General features: G+C 40.2%; 1 protein-coding gene across 1 annotated transcript in view; it reads left to right on the top strand.

Moving 5' to 3' along the window:
• The window catches only part of olfm3a (olfactomedin 3a), a 53,262-nt gene that overhangs the window by 11,125 nt on the left and 17,941 nt on the right, over nucleotides 1–24,196 (top strand). Inside the window, exon 2 of the mRNA XM_049480904.1 lies at nucleotides 21,227–21,370. Within this exon, the coding sequence (XP_049336861.1) occupies nucleotides 21,227–21,370 (144 nt within the window). The remainder of the gene's footprint in view (nucleotides 1–21,226; nucleotides 21,371–24,196) is intronic.

Raw genomic sequence — 24,196 nt, 5'->3', positions numbered from 1 at the left:
AAATAAAATGTATTTGTATAGCGCTTTTTACAACAGGTGTTGGCACAAAGCAGCTTTACAGAAACATGATTACAGGACAAAGAATCAGGCAAAACATTAAACATAGAAAATACAGAATACAGAACCCCCAGTGAGCGCGGAGGCAAGGAAAAACTCCCTCAGAGCTGCAGGAGGAGGAAGAAACCTCGGGAGGACCAAGACTCACATTAAAGGGGGGACCATCCTACCACTGGTCAAACGGCTTTTACATTAAAATTTAAAAAGTCTTTTATACATCCACATAGGTTTTATATATTCAGGACTATAATAGCGCGCCACTAATGGCTTGTATGTAATCAGTAGTGGAGAATAAGATGGACGATGAGCAGCTGATCTGTGGTGGTGGTGGAGAAGAGCTGACTTCAGAAACTTCCATCAGTCTGGCCGGACAGGAGACGCGAGAGCCTGAGGGTCCAACATCGGTATCGGGTCAGACAGGTGGGCAGTCAGTAACTCGGAGGAAAGCAGAGAGATGGAATTAGTTTTGACTGGATTTATGTAAAACAGAGAATATAAAACATTATCAGAGTGTGGCTAATGACTCCGGCAGAACTGAATAAAACAGCCTAACTAAAGGCAGAGAGCCAGAAGGTAACATAGACATGGAGGCTCCCTGAAACACTGGCATCCACCCACTCCACCCTCCACAAACCTGAGTGACCGTGTGCAGTGGGAGAACAACAGCACCAGCATCTCAGTTTACCCACAATTCGCTCTGTCCATGAACCCCTGAATCTGCAGCCTTATTTAAAGGAAAAAAACATGAATTACCAAAAGCTAAACTAAACAAGTAAGTTTTCAGTCTAGACTTAAAGATTGAGACTGTGTCTGAGTCCCGAACATATTCGGGGAGATTATTCCAGAGTTGGAATAAAGACATTTTTGTTATAGTTTAATTTTATTTCTTTTTTCTTTTTAAACTCCAATTCAGTTAGTTTTAATTATTTTTGTGTGTTTGCTAGTTTTTATTTGTCATGGTGGGGTACAGAATACAGACATTTGCGTTACCAGTTAAGGATTTTATTAAAAACACACAGGGTATGAACAACAACAGTAGCAGTGAGTAAACAACACCGGTAAACAGATACCTAGAGGTAAAGACCATTACCGGATAGTAAGGCAGTCCAGTGGTCATACATGGGGCAGGCAGTATCAGAGATAATCCAAAAAACAGCCACGATACACAGTCCAGAGGTCATACACGAGGCAGGCAGTATCAGAGGTGATCCAAAACAGAAACGATAAACAGTCCAGGTAATACACGAAAAATCCACAGAGTAGGCAAGGCAAAAATCAAGGTCGAAAAAACTAAAGGCAAGGTCATACACGAGAAAACAATCACAGAATAAACGCTTTGTAATGTGGTCGAAACCAGGCAATACGTGGTGTAGGTGTGTTTGTGTGAGCAGTCCTTTTATACTGCAGGTAAATGTCAATACTCAGGACTTCCTGGCTGGGGCAGGTGAGGTGTCACGTGATCTGCAGTGTGTGTGATGTCAGTGGGTGGTGCATTCTGGGTGTTGTAGTTGTCTAACTGAGAACCTCCGTTGGAGCTAAGTGTGGAAGGACAAGGAGCGCCCACAACACCAGACGTGACATTATTAGTTTTTATTTCTTTTATTAGTGTTTAGTTTTAGTTTAAGTTAAGTTTGTAAGAATTTTAATAGAAATCTTAGTTTTTTCATACTTGTGTTATTTTTTTGGGTTATAGGTGCAGGATTGAAGATACAGATACAGCTTTTTTTACCATATCAGTGCAGAACTAACTCTACTGTGCCTCACATATATGACATCAGAAAGTGAACACAGCTGTCTGAAATACACTTCTTTTAGAGTGTGTGTGAGTGAGTTAGAGAATGTGTGTGTGTGTGTATGAGTGAGTTTATTCATCATACTGTATCTCCTGTTTCGCTACAGGATACATGCTTTTACCATGCTTTTGCTATTGTAATCCCATGCAAAATTCTGCAGCTTTCTCATTGTTTTGCTATATATGCGTCGCTATATAGCAAAACGGATAGTTAGTTAATTTGTTCAAGAGAAGAAAGAGAAAGTACAATGTGGAAGTACAGCCTTGCAAAGGAAACAGGGGCAGTGGATGTGGTGGGAGAGTGTAGAGAAGAGGTAAATCACTGGGCGAGATTTCTGGATGTTGAATGCATGTCATATTGAAACACATTTAGGGCCCTATCATACACCCTGCATAAGGCATGTTGTATAAAGCATCATTGCTATCTTACACTCCATCAACAGTCCATTTTCACGCCTTAGGCCCACGCTGTTAAAATAGCGTCAAAAGTTTAGGAATAAAGCTACACTGATGGGCGTGGTGGTCTGGAAGTGAGGTGGGAAATACAGGTGCGCCACTGACTGATTAAAACTCTGACAACAGTCAACAGTCAGCCATTATTCACTTTATAATAACAATGAATCTTCTTTATAACCATGTTTTGTTTTTTGGGATGGGATGTTGTAACAGGGCTCTGTCAACAACAGCGTTACTTTATCTGCTTAAACTCCAACTATTTATTCCTAAGCATATTACTGGATGCATTTCAGTGTTGGAGTACTTTTTAAGAAATATCAGCTTTAGATTATTTAAATAAAATTATATTAGTGGTGTTAATCACTTAAAAATGAAGAAAAATCATGATTCATTTTTTTTAATTCAGGAATTTCCCAGTTTTACTGTGAGGGAACAGTAATAATAGAGTAGTGAGATTTAGATCTGGCAGTCTAGATCATTTTTACTGTATCATAATATCTCAGAATAAGAGAGACAGACAAACAGCATGAGCAAAAGAGAGAGACAGAGAGACAGCACAAGCGAAAGAGAGAGACAGACAAATGTCACGAGCGAACAAGAAAGAGAGAGAGAGACAGACAGACGGCGTGAGCGAATGAGAGAGACAGACAGACGGTGTGAGCGAAAGAGAGAGACAAACAGACAGTCTGTGTAAGCAAGTGAGAGAGAGACAGAGACAGATAGACGGTAAGAGAGAGGGAGAGACAGACGTCATGAACGAAAGAGAGAGACAGACAGACAGTTGGTGCGAGCAAAGGAGAGAGACAGAGAGACAGACAGACAGATGTCATGAGATAAAGAGAGAGAGAGAGAGAGAGAGAGAAAGACAGTACAAGCGCCTAACCCTGTGTTCACACTGGAAAGCAACAGACGACCAATCATTTCCTATAGCAGCGCTGCAACAGTGTGTGGACCAGAGACTGTAAAAAAAGATGGACACCGTGTCGCCGTTCCCATTCATTCAATGAAAATGAAGCCAAAATCTTCCTCCATGTTGGCGATCCTGAAATAATAAAAGCAATATAATAAATATTATAAAAATAAAAAGCAATAATATAAATAAATTAAAATAATAGTAATAATAATAAAATAAAATCAAAATTTAAAAAGCAATAATACAAAACTATTTAAAAAAATCTAATAATAATAATAATAATAATAATAATAGTAATAAAATAAGAAAACAAATAAAAAAAGGAAATTAAAAACTAAAAGAACAACTAAAATAAAAAATAAAAGTTAAGAATAAATAAGATTAAGTAAAACAGGAACAGGCTATCTGATGTGGTTAGATATTAAATGTTTAAAATGGCATGCATACATCATAAAACACTCCCTCTATTCCTCTCTCTCTAAAATTGATGGACATTTATGGTCTGTTGTCTTTTGTTCTGCTCCTCGATGTGCCTCGCATCTCAACTCTACCTGAATTGTACAAATTATACATCAAAGCCCAGAAAGAAAGAGCGAGAGAGAGAGTCAGGTAGGAAAAAAGGAAGGAGAAAGAAACAGAGTGTGGATGTAAAGAGCATGCAGATGCCTGCTGTCTGACAGGTCCATCTCTCTCTCTCTCTCTCTCTCTCTCTCTCTCTCTCCCGGACTCGTCCTCGGGCTCCAGACTAAAACACATTTCCAGTTAGATTAGAGCTGCTGAAGCCAAGGCCGAGAGAGCTGAGGGAGATCATTCATCACAGCTCATCCAAACACCATCATCTCCAGCCTCACACCGCTGAACTACATCTCTCACTGATCTCAGAACAGAGGAGGAGTCCAGTCCTCAACACCGCTTACCGTCACCACACACACACACACACACACACACACAGTACCAGCCAAAAGTGTGGAAACATATTCGGTAACACTTTCTATGAATGTCATCTCTATAAGACTCTTTAAACATACTCATAACACATTATAATGCATTCATAAGGCATTATAAACATGGCTATACATATTTATAAAAATGTAATATTCATCATAGCAATGTTTATTATGCATCATGAACTGTGATTATAATGCATTAATAGCTGTAGTGTTTATAACATGTTATACATCAATACCAAGAAACTCAGTCCCAGCTTACAGACTGTATTATGACTAAAAAAGCTTCCAACTTATAAACACACCCTCAATAATCCTATAAATATATTTATAACAACTCAAAGTATTCTTGTCTTGAATATAATATTAATTATAGTCAATTATAATGTATTATAACAGGTCTTTGTGCGCTCTAAGTAAAGTGCCAGACTTTCATTGTGGGACTATATTATTACCGATACATATATACTATTTTAACATATATATTGTAAACACAGCTTATAATGTATTATGCTCACAAGCTATAACTCTTAATTAACCTGGCTATAATGAGTTATGCATTTTTATAAATATTTATAGCCATGTTTTAATGCCTTATTAATGCATTATAATATATTATGAATGTGGTTATAGAGTCTAATAGAGATGACATTCATAGAAAGTGTTACCACATATTCTTATTCAATGTTTTTTTATTAAATTAAATTAAATATTTTTCCCATATAGTAAATAAATAGTGAAGTGATCTATCAGACTATAAAGGAACACATAAGGAATCATGTAGTAACTTAAAAACAGTGTTAAACAAACCAAAAAAATACTCTGTGAAGTGAACTCTTACTCTTAATCTTCCTTTCCTGGAGCAATCCTGATGAGTGCCAGTTTAATCATCGTAACTGTAGCGGCCAAAGTGGACTTTAAGTTTAAATAAATAAAAAATGCTTAAAATCGCTTTAAAAGATAAATAATAATTTACTTTAAATGTCTAATTTTATAGGATGGTTAAAAGAATAATAATTCATGTTTTTAAGGTTACTTGGATTTGGATTAAAAATGTGTACTGTCTCTTTAAGAACTGACGAGCCGGCATCCTTAGGCTTGCGCTTTTTAGTTTCATTTTCAGATCGCAAGGAACCGTGGAAGCGAACAGTCTTCTTACCTGCTGTTGCTCTTCAACTCCCAGAAACTTTAAACCTTTTTATTTTCATTATAGGATACTTCAGTTAGTTCATTTACGTTTTGTAAGCTTTAAGAAGAACAATAAACTTCGATTATCATTTCAACACCTTGTGGAGTGGATTTATTTCAATTACATGGACATTGGACAGTGGAAACAGTAACTTTGGTTTTGAGAATAGCAGCGTAAGGAAAAAGCACTATCCTCGCGGTCTCACCAAGATCAAACCTCTATATGAGTAAGAAGACTTGCTTGATGTAGGATTACAACGTTGGAGGGGTTTGCTGAAAGTGGAAAGAAGATTTAGTGAGAGATTAGCCGAGGGACTTCTGAGGCAGCATGATCACGCGCTGCAGTGGTGACCGGTGAGTGGACAAGTGGCTCGTGGCTGCTACGTGACTGTCGCAAGTGGAATCGAAAAAAAAAAAAAAAAACCAATCATGGCAAACGAGGAGGAAAAGACGGTAAGCCCTCCGGGGAAAAAACGTTTGGTTAAATCAACACAAGTGTCTCTGGAACATAACTTGCAAACAAAATTCAACTCCAGGAGAGCCAAGCTAGGCAAATTGACTGAGAAAAGAAACGAAATGCTTGCTTTAATGGATGATGATGCAAACGTGGAAATTATAACGCAGGCATTGTTGAACAAGTATGGAGAGCTGATAGAAGATTTCAGTAAAATAAATGCTGATGTTACAGATCTGTATAGTCAGCTTGGATGTTTAGAGAACATGAAGGTAGATCAAAGTGATTGGTTTCAGCCAAGATATGATGAGCACAGTAATTTTGTGCAAGAAGTTAATTCATGGATAAAGGATGCAATGCTTCGCATAGAAGAGTCTAAAAAAGTGAACAGCGAAGTAAATCCTGAAGATAGTGCTTCAGCTACATCCAGAAGGAGTAAAAAAGCTAGGTCTGTCTCCTCTGCTTCTGTTATATCAGCAGCTCGTGCTGAACGCATGAAAGTTGAATTGGAGCAAGCTACTTTGCTAAGCAAGACAGATAAATTGAAACAAAAAAGAGCTCTGGAGGAGCAGGAGTTCAAGCTTAAGGAACAGGAGCTACAGCTCAAAGCTGCAAAAGAAGAATTGGAGTTACAAGCAGAGCTTGATGAAAAGGAGGCAAAATTAGCCGTGCTAAAGAAATATGAAGAAGGTTCATATGTGTCACGAGGCTCTAAAGGCAGTAGAGAAGAGTCACTGATAGCTATTCAGAGACATCATGGCAGCTACAATAGGAGCAGTGGGGCTAGTAATGCATCGCAGCACAGCCATAGTGGAATAGCTAGCAATCCAGCGCCTGTTGCACGACCAGCGCCTGTAACAAGACAAGTGCATCACACTCCAAAGGGCAATTCAGCAAATGCAGATAACCTAGTTTCTGTCATGCAACGCCAAAATGAAATAACTGAGAGCTTAATAAAGCAACAAAAGCTATCTACATTGCCATCACCAAACATTCCAACGTTTAAAGGAGATCCAATGGAATACCGTCTCTTCATGAGAGCTTTCGAGCATCGCATAGAGAGCAAAACTGAAAACAGCAAAGATCGGCTTTACTATTTGGAACAGCACACAAGCGGTCAGCCTAATGACTTAGTGCGCAGTTGTTTTCACATGGACCCAGATCAGGGCTATCCTGAAGCTAAGAAATTATTAAAGGAGCGCTTTGGTGACAAATATAAGATCTCAATGGCATACCTTGACAAGGCTCTAAATTGGCCTACTATCAAGTCAGAGGACGCTAAAGCACTTGAAGCATATGCTCTTTTTCTGACCACCTGTAACAACGCAATGTCAGACTTAGAGTACTTGGATGAGATGGAGAATGCAGCGAACATGCGCACAGTCATCTCCAAGCTCCCATACCGGCTGAGGGATAAATTCAGGAGTGTCGCCATTGACATCCAGAAAAAAGATCGGCGAACCAAGTTTGAAGACGTGGTGTCATTCGTTACCAAACAGGCTGAAATGGCTGTACACCCTGTGTTTGGCGAAATCTCAGGTCACAGCAGGCGACAACCTGAAAAGACAGCTGTCAAGAAAAACATCACAGCGTTAGCCACTGAAGCTAAAGAGCAGAAAGCAGTGAATAATGTTGATAGTGCTGACAAGAAAGCTAAAGAGAAGAAGCCAAACATGAACATGGCTTTCGTGAAACCCTGCATCTTTTGTCAGAGTGATCATACAATGGAACAGTGCAGGAAACTTCAGAAAAAATTGCACAAAGAAAAATTGGAATTCCTTAAAAGCAAGGGACTCTGCTTCAGCTGTCTTACAAGAGGACACATGAGCAGTGCCTGTGAAGAAAAGAAAAGCTGTGAGATGTGTTCAGCTAAACACCCTACGCTGTTACACATAAAGCAGAAACCCAAAGACTTAATGAAAGAAAACACTTCACGGGAGGAACAAACGGAGGAGTCTTCACTGGAAGAACAAGCTGTGATCAGTGGATTCGTGGATGCTGGGGAAACTTGCTCTCAGACTGGGGCCGGGGGTACAGGAACCGTCCTCGCCATTGTTCCAGTGAGAGTGAAGGCAAAAAAAGGTGACAAGGTGCTAACTTGCTATGCGTTCCTGGATCCAGGCAGCAACGCCTCCTTTTGCACTAACAGGCTAGCTAACAACCTTAACCTGCAAGGAACAAATATTAACATCCTACTTACCACGATGGGAGACCAAAAAGCCGTCTCATGCAAATTGCTACCAGACTTAGAAGTCAGCAGTCTGGAAGGTGAAGACTTTGTCGAGCTTAATGGTGTATTCACACAAAGGACCATACCTGCTAGTCAGGAGAACATTCCAACCCAGGAAGATGTGGATAAGTGGCCACACTTACGGGGTGTAAGGATTCCATCGATCAAGGCGGATATCGATCTTCTGATTGGGACTGACGTCGCGAAGGCTTTGGAGCCAGAAGAGGTAATCCGCAGCGTGAAAAACGGTCCGTATGCAGTTCGTACAGTCTTGGGGTGGACCGTGAACGGACCGTTGCGTGAAAACATTAGAAGCTGGTCTAAGGATGGACACCCACAGATCCAAATGAACCGGATATCGGTGGCTCGACTTGAAGAATTGTGGACACAACAGTTCAAATATGATTTTCCCGAGAATGCTCGAGGAGAGCAGCTTGAGATGTCGAGGGAGGATCAACTGTTTATGGACAGAGTCACCACATCCACGAAGCTGATCAATGGTCACTACTCTATCGGTTTGCCGTTGAAGAACAAAGACGTGAAAATGCCCAACAATAGAGCAATGACAGAGCAACGAGCGCTCAACATGAAAAAGAAGCTACAAAAAAGCCAGACATTCCGAGAGGAATACGTCAGCTTCATGAACCAGGTGATCAGCCAGGGATACTCTGTTAAAGTTCCAGAAGAAGAACTGAATCGGAGTGATGGAAAGGTGTGGTTTATTCCACATCATGCTGTCTACCACCCCAAGAAGCACAAACTTCGAGTGGTATTTGACTGTGGTGCTTCGTATAAGGGAACCACACTCAATGAGCAGCTTCTGCAAGGCCCTGACATGACCAGCAGCCTGGTTGGTGTCTTAACCCGATTTCGTCAGGAGCCAATTGCAGTCATGGCCGATGTGGAGTCCATGTTCCACCAGGTCAAGGTCCCACCTGAAGACGCAGATCTTCTCAGGTTTTTATGGTGGCCTGACGGGGACATATCGAAGGAGCTGCATGAATACAGAATGGAGGTACACTTGTTCGGAGCCACCTCCTCACCCAGCTGCGCAAGCTATGCGCTGAGAAGGTGTGCCGAGGACAACAGGAATACATTCGATGCAACAGCTGTGGAGACAGTGTTGAACAATTTTTATGTTGACGATTGTTTAAAATCAGTCAACTCAGAACAGGAAGCCATCAAGCTACTCCACGACTTGACGGCTATCTGTCAAACAGGAGGCTTTAGACTCACAAAATGGACGACCAACAGTCAAAATGTGCTGTTAACCATTCCGCTTGAAGACCGAGCGACGGAAGTCAAAGATTTAGATCTCGACCAGGACTCACTCGCCATCAAGAGAGCTTTGGGAGTTCAGTGGTGCATCCGGTCAGATCAACTCAAGTTTCAAGTTAACATGGAGCAGAAGCCTCTCACCAGGAGAGGAATCCTGTCGAAAATGAGCGCAGTCTACGATCCGCTCGGAATGTTGTCACCAGTTATACTACCTGCAAGAAACATCCTGCAAGAATTGTGTAGACAAAGAACAGGCTGGGATGACACCGTGCCAGAACACCTCGCACAACAATGGACTAAGTGGACTGAAGAACTTCTACGGCTCACTGACTTCGGAGTGACTCGATGCTTCAAGCCACCTGAATTCGGCAAAGCTGTGCAAGCTCAATTGCATCACTTTTGTGATGCATGTGAAACAGGCTACGGTACTGTCACATACTTAGTCCAGAAGAATAGCAGTAACCAAGTACACTGTTCATTCGTCTTGGGGAAGGCGAGGGTCGCACCTCTGAAACCAACTACCATCCCGCGGTTGGAGCTGACGGCAGCTGCCTTAGCTGTGAAGGTGGATGTCATGCTGAAGAAGGAGCTTCAGTTGCCACTGACAGAATCCAAGTTTTGGACGGATAGTACTGCAGTACTCAAGTACATAGCCAATGAGAACATTAGGTTTAAGACTTTTGTGGCAAACAGGATCGCCATAATCCTGCAAGCATCAAACGTGCATCAATGGGGCTACGTGAATACTCACTTGAATCCTGCCGATTGCGCCTCAAGGGGTCAAAGTGTGAGCGCCTTCATGAAGAATGAGGTCTGGATTGCTGGTCCCAACTTCCTTAGCAAACCAGAAGGGGAGTGGCCAGTTAACCTCGAACACCAAGAAGAGCTCACAGCTGAGGACCCTGAGGTGAAGAAAGGTGTACTGGTTAATGCTACCACAGTAGAAAGCACTGATGCCATGCAACAACTAATCCATTACTTCTCTTCATGGATACGGCTCAAGAAGGCTGTAGCGTGGTTGACACGCCTCAAGCAAATCCTGGTGAACCTGTCTAGGAAGAGAAAAGAGTTGAAAGGATTGTGCAGTGATGGACAACAGTTGAACAAGGAGATGTTGAGCTACAAAAAGAGTGTCAAACATACTTACCTGACTGTGGAAGACTTGCAAAAAGCGGAGATTACCATTATTAGCCATTGCCAAAACAATAGCTTCCAAGAGGAGATATCGGCACTCCGGAGGAAGGACTCTGTCAAGAAGAATAGTCGAATCTTAAGACTCAATCCACAACTTGAGGAGGGAATCCTTCGCGTTGGAGGGAGGCTCAGCCGAGCATCCATGCCAGCTGAAGCCAAGCATCCAATGATCATTCCCAAGAACCATCACGTGGCGGACTTGATTCTTCAGGATGCACATGAGTGCCTAGGGCACAGTGGACGTAATCATGTCTTGTCACACGTACGCCAAAGGTACTGGATCATCGATGCTCCCTCGTCAATCCGAAGAATGCTGTCTCGGTGTACTACCTGTCGAAGACAACATGGTGCATCAGGTACACAAATGATGGCAGACTTACCAAGAAACCGAGTTCTACCAAATGAACCACCCTTCACCAGAACTGGCGTGGATCTGTTCGGGCCATTCATCGTCAAGCGGGGAAGAATGTCTGTCAAAAGATACGGGGTGATATTCACCTGCCTTGCATGTCGTGCAGTCCACATAGAAATGGCAGCATCATTGGAGACCGACTCCTTTATTCAAGCTCTACGTCGCTTCATCGCAAGAAGGGGTCAGGTGAAGGAAATGAGATCCGACAACGGGACCAACTTCGTTGGTGCCGACCATGAGCTGAAGAAGGCAATAAAGGAGTGGAATGCTGCACAGATCGAGAACAGCCTGCTTCAACATGATATCAAGTGGTTGTTCAATCCACCATCCGGATCCCACCACGGAGGAGTGTGGGAAAGAATGATTCGTTCAATCAGGAAAATCATGAATGCTACGTTGAGAGAACAAAGCTTGGACGAGGAAGGTCTTCAAACGTTCTTCTGCGAATGTGAAGCCATTTTGAATAGTAGGCCTATCACTACGCCTTCTAATGACATTAATGACCTAGAAGCTCTTACCCCACAACACTTACTCTTGCTCAAAACTAAACCCAACCTACCACCGGGCGTCTTCGACGAGGATGATACTTATGCACGCAAAAGATGGAGGCAAGTCCAGTACATGAGCGATCTGTTCTGGAAACGCTGGACCAGAGAATACCTGCCTCAACTCCAGAAAAGACAGAAATGGAACCATCCAGCGCGTAACTTCAGCCAGGGAGACGTAGTCTTGATCGTCGACGAGTCAGCCCCCCGAGGATCATGGCTGATGGGCAGAATCGTGAAGATCGTGGTGGATGAGCATGGAATCGTCCGCAAGGTTCGAGTGAAGACGAAGACGAACGTACTTGAGCGGCCGATCACCAAACTCTGCCTGCTTCAAGAAGCAGAATAAAAAGGACTGTTAAGTATATTACTTTTTTTGTAATTGTTTCTAAAATAGAAAGCAATTAGGGGCCGGGTATGTAGCGGCCAAAGTGGACTTTAAGTTTAAATAAATAAAAAATGCTTAAAATCGCTTTAAAAGATAAATAATAATTTACTTTAAATGTCTAATTTTATAGGATAGTTAAAAGAATAATAATTCATGTTTTTAAGGTTACTTGGATTTGGATTAAAAATGTGTACTGTCTCTTTAAGAACTGACGAGCCGGCATCCTTAGGCTTGCGCTTTTTAGTTTCATTTTCAGATCGCAAGGAACCGTGGAAGCGAACAGTCTTCTTACCTGCTGTTGCTCTTCAACTCCCAGAAACTTTAAACCTTTTTATTTTCATTATAGGATACTTCAGTTAGTTCATTTACGTTTTGTAAGCTTTAAGAAGAACAATAAACTTCGATTATCATTTCAACACCTTGTGGAGTGGATTTATTTCAATTACATGGACATTGGACAGTGGAAACAGTAACTTTGGTTTTGAGAATAGCAGCGTAAGGAAAAAGCACTATCCTCGCGGTCTCACCAAGATCAAACCTCTATAGTAACGTTTCTGATAATCTTTGTGGTGACTGCACCCTGGTAAAAAAAAAAAAACATACTGAGAAACATACTGAAGTATGCTGTAAACATACTCACAGATTTATGTACTTACTTAAAATAGATTAAAAGTACATTAATATTATGCTTCATCAAAGTACAATATAGTGTATTAAAAAATAAATAGACTACTATGAAGTACATTTTTAGTTTAATGTAATGTAATTCAATATACTTAAAAAAAATACTTATTTCCAAATACTTTTTTTTTTTTACATTTTTAGCAAAGTGTGTTAAAAAAAGCTGTTACAGTAGTTCACTTAAAATACAATATATCATGGACCTTTTTAAAAAGCAAATGAAATTATTACATTTATAAAAATTTAAAGGAAATTTGTAACACGATAAAAATTGTAGTACAGTATATTAAAATATATATATATTTTTAATATCCAACGAAGTAAACTAGAAGTGTGCTACTTACAAAAGACAGGAACAAGAAGCATATTTGTACTCTATTGTAAATATAGATCACATATATTTACCATCGATTCTTACTACATTTCTAATATACTCTGTGTATAATAAATAGTGATACTCATTATTAAATATATTATAATTTTACTGTAAGCATATTTAAAATATGAAGTTACATACATGAAGTAGTTTAAATGTTTAAATGTTACTTAAAGCTCACCTTCCGCGAAAATCCGATTGTTCTTGTTTTTTTGTGGAATACAGTAGGTCTCTCCGAGTTGAATGTGTACACCTGCACATTAAACTGTTTTGCAGCCCCCATTGTCTGCAGGAGCTAAGCAAAGAAATCCCCCCTCCCCCCCTCCGAAAAACGGGTGAATGTTGAATTATCTTTCTGCCTACGTAGGCAGAAACTCACAGACCAGCCCACCTTGGCTCGAGAAACTCCCAGAGGCGGAGCTGAAGCGACGCAACATCACCGCTCATCAGTTAGGAGGTGGGAGGCAGTGAGCGGCAGAGCGGCGGAGGGGCGTCGCAGTGCTCCTAGCCAATCAGAGGAGAGATATTTGCATGCTGTTTGCATGTATGAATATTCATGAGCAAAGCTGGAATCCGGTCATTTTGGACACACCCCTAAAACAGTCCATTAAAAAAGAGCTATACAGAGACACCTGAGCACTTTTTTTTTACAAAAACGGCTCACATGTCATTCATTCATACTAGAGACCACAACTAGACATTTTAAAATGAAAGAAAAAACGACGGAAAGTGAGCTTTAAGTATATTTAAAATAGTTCTATTTTAGTACAGTTAAGTACACTTAGCACAATTTAAGTAAGACCTGTGTACTATTTTTATACAGTTTTTTCTACATAGTAAATGAGTAGTAAATATACCAGACTATAAAAGAACACATAAAGAATCATATAGTGACTTAAAAGTGTTAAACAAACCAAAATACTCTGTGAAGAAGCATTTAGATGCTCTTAACTTAACCTGTACAACAGAGGAAACTCTTCCTCTTCTATCCTTTCCTGGGACAGTCCTGATGAGTGCCAGTTTCATCATCATAATAATATTTTTGATGGTCTTTGTGGTGACTGTACTTGAGGATACTTTCAAAGTTCTTGAAATTATTATTTTTTTTTTTCAGATTGACTGACCTTCATTTTTTTTCTTAATTTAGTTGAGTAGTTGTTGCTTCTCATAATCTGGATTAGAACATTACTGAAATATTCACTAATCACTGTATACCTGTAACTCTACCTCTTCACTACTTTACTTTAACTGATGCTCTCAAACACTTTATTAAGAGACAAGAAATTCAAGTTATTAATTCTTGATGAGGCACAAAGCTGAAAAAAATCTAGTTAAGATGTGCAAAGCTGTCATCTAAGCAAAAGGTTCTACTTTTTTCTACATCTGCTTGTACTTAGTAAAAATCCAAATCAAACACAATACCTGCATCTCTTTTATTAGTGGTTAGTATATAATATATTTCCATTATTGCTTGAATAGGCTTATTAGGCCTAAAATTGCAGTTTTTCATTGATTATTAAGCCCAGAGTTGTATATTGGCATGCTAGATATCTGACCCAGTCAGCGACTGGGAGTCAAGAGCAGCAGCTACCAACAGCCAATGGGATCACGTACAAAGAGAGAACCACGGTCCCCTCTGGGCATGCCCAGAGCTGTTTATAGAGGGGTCTGACCACTTTCTCTCTCCCTGTCTTTGTCCCTGGTTTTAGAGCACAATAATTGATTGTGGTGACGAACAGTTCTGGTGGAAACAGGAGAGTTGAGGTGCACATTGAATTCTGCCGTGATTTGATCAGCCGTGGTTTTATGTTCTTTTGGATACAATCCGGGTTAGCATCCGAACATCCCTTTCAGACAGCTTCCTCTTACAGCGTCCACAGTTAATCCTGTTGGATGTGGTTGGTTCTTCTTGGTGGTATGCTCACATTACCCTGGATACCGTGGCTCTTGATGCATCACAAAGACTTGCTGTCTTGGTCACAGATGCTCCAGCAAGACGTGCACCAACAATTTGTCCTCTTTTGAACTCTGGTATGTCACCCATAATGTTGTGTGCATTGTAATTTTTAGAGAAGAACTGTGTTGAGTGATTTTACTCTGCTAATTTAACAATCTTCACACTCTGCTCTTACTGGTGCAATGTGCAATTAATGAAGATTGAACACCAGGCTGCTCAAAATTAAGCCATGCAACATTCTTTTTTTTAGTTTTGTTTGGTTGAAAACCTTTTAAATTCAGTAGAAGACGGGGATGCTGGGTAATTAGGTGTTGCTGTGGATGGGAATAAGGATGAGAGGGTATAAAGGGCAGAGTGAGGTATTCATCCGTGGTCCCTGGTTTCTCGTTTGTCTGGCCTCGTCGTGGGCGGCTTGGTGATTGTAGTCATTTCCTCTGTCGCTCTCGTCCTCCGATACTGATTGTCCTGCTCTAATTCTCTCCTGCTCTGCTGCAGCTCCCAGATCTCATCTCTCCGCTGCTGTAATAGAGAGCAGAGAGCTCCTGCTGGTTGGTTGATGTCATTTTTCTGATGAAGGGAGTCTTAGAAAAGATCTAAAGTTCTGTTTTTGGGGTGGGAAGTCATTATTTCAGTATCCTGATGCTGCTGGAGAGTTGGGGGAGGGGTGTTTCTTGGTGGTAGTGGTGTGGTAGATCTCATACAACATTTCTATTGTGCTTTTGTGTAGCTGTAACTTTCTTTTTTAATGCAAAAGAAGTTTCTTTATGTTTTGGAAGCTGATTTTAAAGCAGAATAGGCTGTTTCTCTATAGTTATGTGACATACAGTAAATGTCACATCCTGGTCTCGTCTCGTGTCTCTGTGTGTCTTCCCCACGTGACCTATGCTCCCCTGTGTCTCCCGTCTCAGTACCTTTCCACCACTTGTCTCATTTGTAGCTCCGCCCCTTCCCCAGGTGTTTCCAATTATAGTGTGTTTCCTGTTTCTTTAAATAGCCCTCCTCTGCCACTTTGTCTGCGTCGGTCTTTGCACCTTCCCCTGTTGTTTTGTCTCTCTGTGTTTCGCTGCGGTTCATAGCCCTAGTTCTTGCTCCGTGTTTATTTCTTGTTTAGTTTTCTAGTTTCTTGTTTCTTCCTCGTTTCCCCAGTTCCCTGCTCAGTGTTTAGTTCCTTTCTGCTTAGTTTATTTATTATTGTCCAGCCTAGTTTTTCCCTGTCTAGTATTAGCTTCTTGTTTGTTTTCCCTTGTAAATATATATCCCTGCCCTGTTTAGTTTTGTTTATCTTCTTGGTTATTCTTGGTAGTTTCTAGTTTCTTTGTGTTCTTACCTCGTTTGTTTCTTTGTTTATTTACTCCCTGTTTGTTTATCATTAGTACTTCTTGTTTACCCTGCCTGGGTATTCCTGACAGTAAAGGCTGTTAGTATTAGTATTAGTATTTCTCCAGGATAAGTATTGCAATAACACATCTTTATTTCCTTTGTATGTATAGAAACAACACAAAAAATGAGGAAAATAGCCTAGATTGACATAATTTCACACAAAACCACAGAATAAAGTATTGTGACCTTTCACAATTGTGAGTAAATAAGTTTGGTAACACTTCCTATGAACCCTGTATTCATAATGTATTATAAATTCATTTATAATGCATTATATGACATGCATAATACCTTATAATCACTGTAATAGGCCTGTATAATAGCTTATAAGTACATCTTAAACTACACGTATAAGGGTTTAAAAGGAAAGGGCTTATAATGCCTTATAATATATGTTCATAAAAACATTGTACAATGTAGTGCTGTAATGCACTATAACATATGTTTGGTATATTTTGGTATATTGGATTATAATATGCAGCTATGTTTTCTAAAATTAAGCTTTTATGTAAGTGCACAACACATTATAAAGCCTTATATACAGTCATTACCTGTCAAGACATTATAGTGAGGCATAATAATATAAAATGTATAAGTGGTTAATATATAATATATTTTCATTATTGCTTTCGGGCTTGAGGAGTTATAACTTTTATTATTAGGTGCATAATTGCAATTTTTCATTGTTTTTTCATTGATATTTCATTATTTGGCATGCTAATATCTGACTCAGTTGGCGACTGGGAGTCAAGAGCAGCAGCTACCTACAGCCAATGGGATCACGTACAAAGAGAGAACCACAGGTCTTTTGGGCGTGACCAGAGCTGTATATAGAGAGACATAAAAATGCCAAGATAGAGGTTTTGACGAACTTTTCCATACCACTGTATCACAAGGATCGAGAGAAAAAAAAAAAAAACTATTGAGAGCAAGGAACAGAAAAGAAAAAAACAATAAGAAGGAAAATTGTGAAGTATAAGAGAGAGAAAATGCAACAAAGGGAGAGGCAGGGAATAATAATAAGATAGAGAAGTGAGACTGAGAGAATAATAAAAGAGAGAGAGAGGGAGAGGGAGAGCTTTAGACAGAGTGATGGAGATGGAGAGCTGTAGAGAGGAAGAGGGTGAGAAAATACAGTTAAAAACGACAGAAAAAACACTTAAAAAGAAAATGAGAGGGGGATGATGCACATATTAAGAGAAATAAAATAATGATGAAAGGAGTGCATAAGAGAGAGAGAGAGAGCTTTAGACAGAGTGATGGAGATGGAGAGCTGTAGAGAGGAAGAAGGTGAGAAAATAAGGTTAAAAACGACAGAAAAAAAATCACTTAAAAGAAAATGAGAGGGGAATGATGCACAAATAAAGAGGAATAAAATAATGAAAAGAGCTAGCAAGAGAGAGAGAGAGAGAGAGAGAGAGAGAGAGAGAGAGAGAGCTTTAGACAGAGTGATGGAGATGGAGAGCTGTAGAGAGGAAGAGCGTGAGAAAATAAGGTTAAAAACAACAGAAAAAAAAGGAAAGAAAAATGAAAGGGGGATGATGCACATATAAAGAGACATAAAATAATGAAAGGAGTGCATGAGAGAGAGAGAAAGAGAGAGAGAGAGAGAGAGAGAGCTTTAGACAGTGATGGAGATGGAGAGCTGTAGAGAGGAAGAAGGTGAGAAAATAAGGTTAAAAACGACAGAAAAATGAGAGGGGGATGATGCACATATTAAGAGAAACAAAATAATGAAAGGAGTGCATGAGAGAGAGAGAGAGCTTTAGACAGAGTGATTGAGACGGAGAGCTGTAAGGAGAAAGAGGGACAATAAGGTTATAAACGACAGGAAAAAAAACACTTAAACAGAAAATGAGAGGGGGATGATGCACATATAAAGAGAAATAAAATAATGAAAGGAGCGAGTGAGAAAGAGAGAGAGAGAGGGAGGCTGTTTTAATATCATTCTTCTCTCATTTCTGCTGCCGTATCAATTATTTCCTCTCTACAGTAAACGCTTCAGCAGCCACTGCAATAAATGTGATTATCTTACCATGAGCCGCCACAGAGTACCTGCTGCAATGGATTATGGGGGGTGTAGTTTCACCTGTGAGCAAAGGTGTGAAGTAATGTAAAGTACAAATTTGTTTAATATGTTTCTTATGTTCAATATGTAGAAATTATGTTTATATTTACTTTACTGTAGTAATTATTTTGATTTATGCAAATACATTACTTAGCAACTACCTAGCAACCACTTAGAAACACCTTAGAAACCATATAGAAACCACCATAGATGCCATAGCAATGCCAAAGCAACCAACGAGGATACCAGAGCAACACCTTAGCAATGACCTAGCCACCACTTCCAACACCTTAGAAACAATATAGCAACCACCACGGATACCATAGAAGCACCTTAGCAACCACCTTAGCAACACCTTAGAAACAATATAGCAACCAACGAGGACACCATAGCAACACCTTAGCAACCACCCAACAACAACAACTTAGCACCCAATGGTTATACTACAGCAACACCTTAGCAACACCTTAGCGACCACCACAGCCACTATAGCAACACCATGGCTATGACCACAGATACCTTAGAAACACCTTAGCCACCACCATGGACACCATGTCAACACCTTACCAAACACCCAGCAATTGCTTAAAAACAGCATACCAAGGATACCATAGGAACCATTTAGCATCACTTTAGCAAACACCCCAGACACTATAGCAACACCATGGCAACCACCACAGATACCATAGCAACACCTTAGCAACCACTTAGCAACACCTTAAAAACAATATAGAAACCACCACGGATACCAAAGCAAGACCTTAGCAACCACCTAACATCACCTTATCAAGCACCTAGCAACAACTTAGAAACAACACAGCAACCAGCAAGGATATCATAGCAAGACCTTAGCAACCGCTTAGCAACACCTTAGCAAGCATCACAGACACTATAGAAACCACTATGGATACAATACCATCACTGTTAGGTGGTTGCACCTTGTCAACCACCCCAGACACCAGAGCAACAAATTACCAACCACCCAGCAATCGCTTAGAAACAGCATACCAAGGATACCATAGCAACACTTTAGCAACCAGCCAACAACACCTTAGCAAACACTAAGAAACAACATATCAACTAACGAGGATACCAAAGCGAGACCTTAGCAACTGCTTAGCAACACCTTAGGAACCAACACAGACACCACAGCAACCACTTAGCAACACCTTAGCAACCACCCTGGACACCATAGCAACACATTACCAACCACTTAGTAACTGCTTAGCAACTTCCACAGACACCATAGCAACACCATAGCAACCACCCCGGACACCATAGCAACACATTACCAACCACTTAGTAACTGCTTAGCAACTTCCACAGACATCATAGCAACACCATAGCAACCACCCCGGACACCATAGCAACACATTTTCAACCACTTAGTAACTGCTTAGCAACTGCCACAGACACCATAGCAACACCATAGCAACCACCCCGGACACCATAGCAACACATTACCAACCACTTAGTAACTGCTTAGCCACTTCCACAGACACCATAGCAACCACCCAGGACACCATAGCAACACATTACCAACCACTTAGTAACTGCTTAGCAACTTCCACAGACACCATAGCAACACCATAGCAACCACCCAGGACACCATAGCAACACATTACCAACCACTTAGTAACTGCTTAGCAACTGCCACAGACACCGTAGCAACACCATAGCAACCACCTATCAACCACCATAGCGAACAGTGGGAGTCATTTCAGCTGTGCAACCCTCCTGTGTTTCCTTCAGGAAAAGCACTTTTCTGGCAGCAGTTTGATCTGTATCTGAATCAGTGATTCTCGGCTCATAGTTGCCATAGAGCCTCTAGTTCACCAAACCTCTCTGAGCTCCTCTAACATGCTATTAAACCTATTTAAAGCAAACTGTACCAGTCAAAAGTTTGGACACACCTCACTTTTTCTCATTCAGTGTGTTTTTTTTCTTTCTATGATTTTTTTACATTTGTAAATTTAATATTGAAGACTATAATATTAAAGCTCTACAGGAACACATGCTGAAGTATTATTATCAGATCTCTCTCTGAGATCATCATCACAGAATTTGTTGGTTGCTCCTAGAGTTTGTTTGAAACTCAAAGGGGATTGTGCATTTTCAGTGTATGCTCCAAGACTTTGAAACGCCAAGCTACCTCTGTCTCGGTTTTAAACAGGTCTAAAAACTCACTTATACTAACTTGCTTTAGAACAGTGAGTTACTGGGTTAATTGAGAGGTCGAATTAATCCTATATTTCTTGTTGTCCATTTTAGTTTACTTGTATTTTAGCACTTTTTATTTATTTTATTTGTGTTTTAAGTCGGGCTACTTATTTTAATATGTTTTTTTAATTGATTTCTTGTATCTATGTTTTGGTTGTATGTATTTAGGTGTAGTCATTGGACTTACTTAATATTTTTGATTCTTATTATTTCAATCTCAGTATCTTCATGATTTAGAGTCACCTGGAATGGTTTTCTCAGCATCTTGAAGGAAGGAGTTTCTGGAGGTGCTGAACAATAGCTGCTGCTTTTCCTTCATGCTGTGAAGCTCCAGCTCATCCCAATTAAATCACCTCAAATCATCATCTCAGTTCATCAGGTTTAGATCAGGAGATTAATGTGGAGGAATAACACTTGTTTACTGTTTACTACATAATTCTATATATGTAAATGAATCATTTTCATGTCTTAAATATTAATCTACAATGTAGAAAATACATTAAATAAAGAAATAAAGGAAACATTGAATGGAGAGATGTGTCGAAATTTAAAGACTGGTGTGATTGACAAACAGAACTGCATGTGAGCAAAACTCAACCTCTCTCTCTCTCTCTCTCTTTCTTTCTGTGTGTGTGTGTGTGTGTATGTGTGTGTGTGTGTGTGTGTGTGTATGTGTGTGTGTGTATACAGACGATTGGGCCAAAGGAGGGCTGGCAGGTGTACAGTTCGGCGCAGGATGCAGACGGACGCTGTATCTGCACTGTCGTGGCTCCAGAGCAGAACCTCTGCTCCAGAGATGCCAAGAGCCGACAGCTTCGCCAACTGCTGGAGAAGGTGCCAGACACACACACACACAAACACACACACACACACACAAACACACACACACATATACAATAGGTCTACAGACTACAATACCCAGAACCACACACTGACATCATTCCTGCTCACAATCACATGACACTGCACAGTAAACTAGTCCAAAAGCCAATCACCTGAATATTGAATTCACCTGTTACACGCACTACAGCTCTGAAAGAAATGAAGAAACCACTTCAGTTTCTGAATCAGTTTCTCTGATTTTACTATTTATAGCTTTATGTTTGAGTAAAATGATAATAAATCATTGTTGTTTTATTCTATAATCTACAGACAACTTTTTCCCAAATTCCAAATAAAAATATTGTAGTTTAGAGCAAGAGAAAACAAGTTCATATTCATAAAGTAGTTTTAAGAGTTTAGAAATCAATATTTGGTGGAATAACCCTGGTGGTTTTTAATCACAGTTTTTTTCATGCATCTTGGCATCATGTTCTCCTCCACCAGTCTTACACACTGCTTTTGGATAACTTTATGCTACTTTACTCCTGGTGCAAAAATTCAAGCAGTTCAGTTTGGTGGTTTGATGGCTTGTGATCATCCATCTTCCTCTTGATTATATTCCAGAGGTTTTCAATTTGGTAACATCAAAGAAACTCATCATTTTTAAGTGCTCTTTTATTTTTTTCCAGAGCTGTATTCATACTTCTACTTTCCACTTACTCCTTGCTGAGTATTGATGTATTTTGTGGCATATTTCTGTAAATAGTGTAACATTAAACACGGTCAGATATGCTAATTACATATAGGAATATCATAGATATACAATTAGCAATTCAATTAAAGTTTTGTTTCATTAATTTAATCTAAAGTAAAATGGGAACATTTCAAAGGAAGGTGTTCCCAAACTTTTGACACACACACACACACACACACACACACACACACACACACACACACACACACACACACACACACACACACACCCAGTCTGAATGCTCTAGTGTACCAGTGGTTGACTAATGCATGATTTGGCCTGAGGGTCTCACACATTTCAGGGACAACACTTCAGCTGAGCTCAAACACACACCACTGCACCCACACACACACACACACACACACACACACTAACCCATCTATCCCACATACACACACACAGTCATCCATCCCAGCCCTCCTCTCCAACCCATTACCCCCCATTAACCCTGCTCTTTATCAGTGCACACACACACACACACACACACACACACACACACACACACACACACACACACACACTCATATACACTTTATCTCACACAGACACTATAACACACACAAACTACACACACATTAACACAAACTACACACACACACACACTAAAACACAAACTACACGCAAACAAAATACACACACTCATTTAGACAAACTCATACACTCTGTTTCACACTCACACACACACACACGCACACACACTCTTTAACATGCACAAACTACACACACAAACCACACATACTTACACATACACAAACTACACACACACACTCACTCAGTCATCCATCCCACACACACACTTTATCTCACACAGACACTATAACACACACCTACTACTACACACACATTAACACAAACTACACACACACACACTATATACACACACTAACACACACAAACTACACACACACACACTCACTCAGTCATCCATCCCACACACACTTTATCTCACACAGACACTATACCTACTACACACCTACTACACACACATTAACACAAACTACACACACACACACTATATACACACACTAACACACACAAACTACACACACTGACAGTCAACACACACACACACACACACACACATTTAATCATATTTAACACACATTCACACAGACACTTATTTATACTCTCTCTCTCCTTCAGACACACACACACTAACACACACTGACATTTTACACATACACACATTCACACAGATGTGTACAATTCCTTATTCAAACATGCACAAACTACATGCGAACAAACTACACACACACACACACACACACACACACACTACAAACATACAATCAAGCACTGACTGGTGATTATTACTGACACACACACACACACACTAACATGTATAAGTCAAGTCAAGAGGCTTTTATTGTCAGTACATCTGAGTACAGGTACACAGTGTGATGAAATTACATTCCTCTGGAACCATGGTGCAACATAGAACAACAAGCAATAGACAACATAAAGTGCAGGAGTGACGACAGTGCAACATAAAATGATAAAATTATAACACTAAATAACAATAAATACAATAAATACAAAAGACGAGACAATTTAAAGACAGGACAGTGCAGTACCGATACGGTATAATAGAGTGTATAGTGAGGATAAGGTGCAGGTACAGAGTTTATAGTTTTTTTTGGAACGAAGCAGCAAATATTGCTGATAGGAATAAAGACATTTCAGTCTCTGTGTGCTGAGTGGGTAGGTGTGTGTGTGTGTGTGTGTGGGTGAAGTTCAGTCTTTGTGTGTGTAAAGGGTGCTGGGGGGGGGTTCAGTTCAGTTTTGTGCGAGTGTGTTGGGTGAGTGGTGGGTGGGGTGGGGGTTCAGCTCTGTCTCTGTGTGTTGAGAAGTCTGACTGCCTGGTGGATGAAGCTGTTGTATAGAGCGTGTGTTTAATATCTGTTTTAATGATTAATTTTATACTCTTAATCTGTTAACAGTAATATAAAGATTTATGACCCGCTGTTTCTGTGTTATGATTTATTCTCTGGTGTGCGGCGTCTGGTGGTACAGTTACATAAAGAGGAAACACTGGAGATTAGGATCATGAGATCACCTCAGCGGCCAGAGGCTCTTTATCATCC

This window comes from Astyanax mexicanus, chromosome 6 (assembly GCF_023375975.1).
Source record: "Astyanax mexicanus isolate ESR-SI-001 chromosome 6, AstMex3_surface, whole genome shotgun sequence".
In the NCBI taxonomy this organism is placed as follows: domain Eukaryota; kingdom Metazoa; phylum Chordata; class Actinopteri; order Characiformes; family Acestrorhamphidae; genus Astyanax; species Astyanax mexicanus.
The sequence above is the reverse complement of the archived record's forward strand: the minus strand, read 5'-3'. Positions and strand labels throughout refer to the sequence as shown.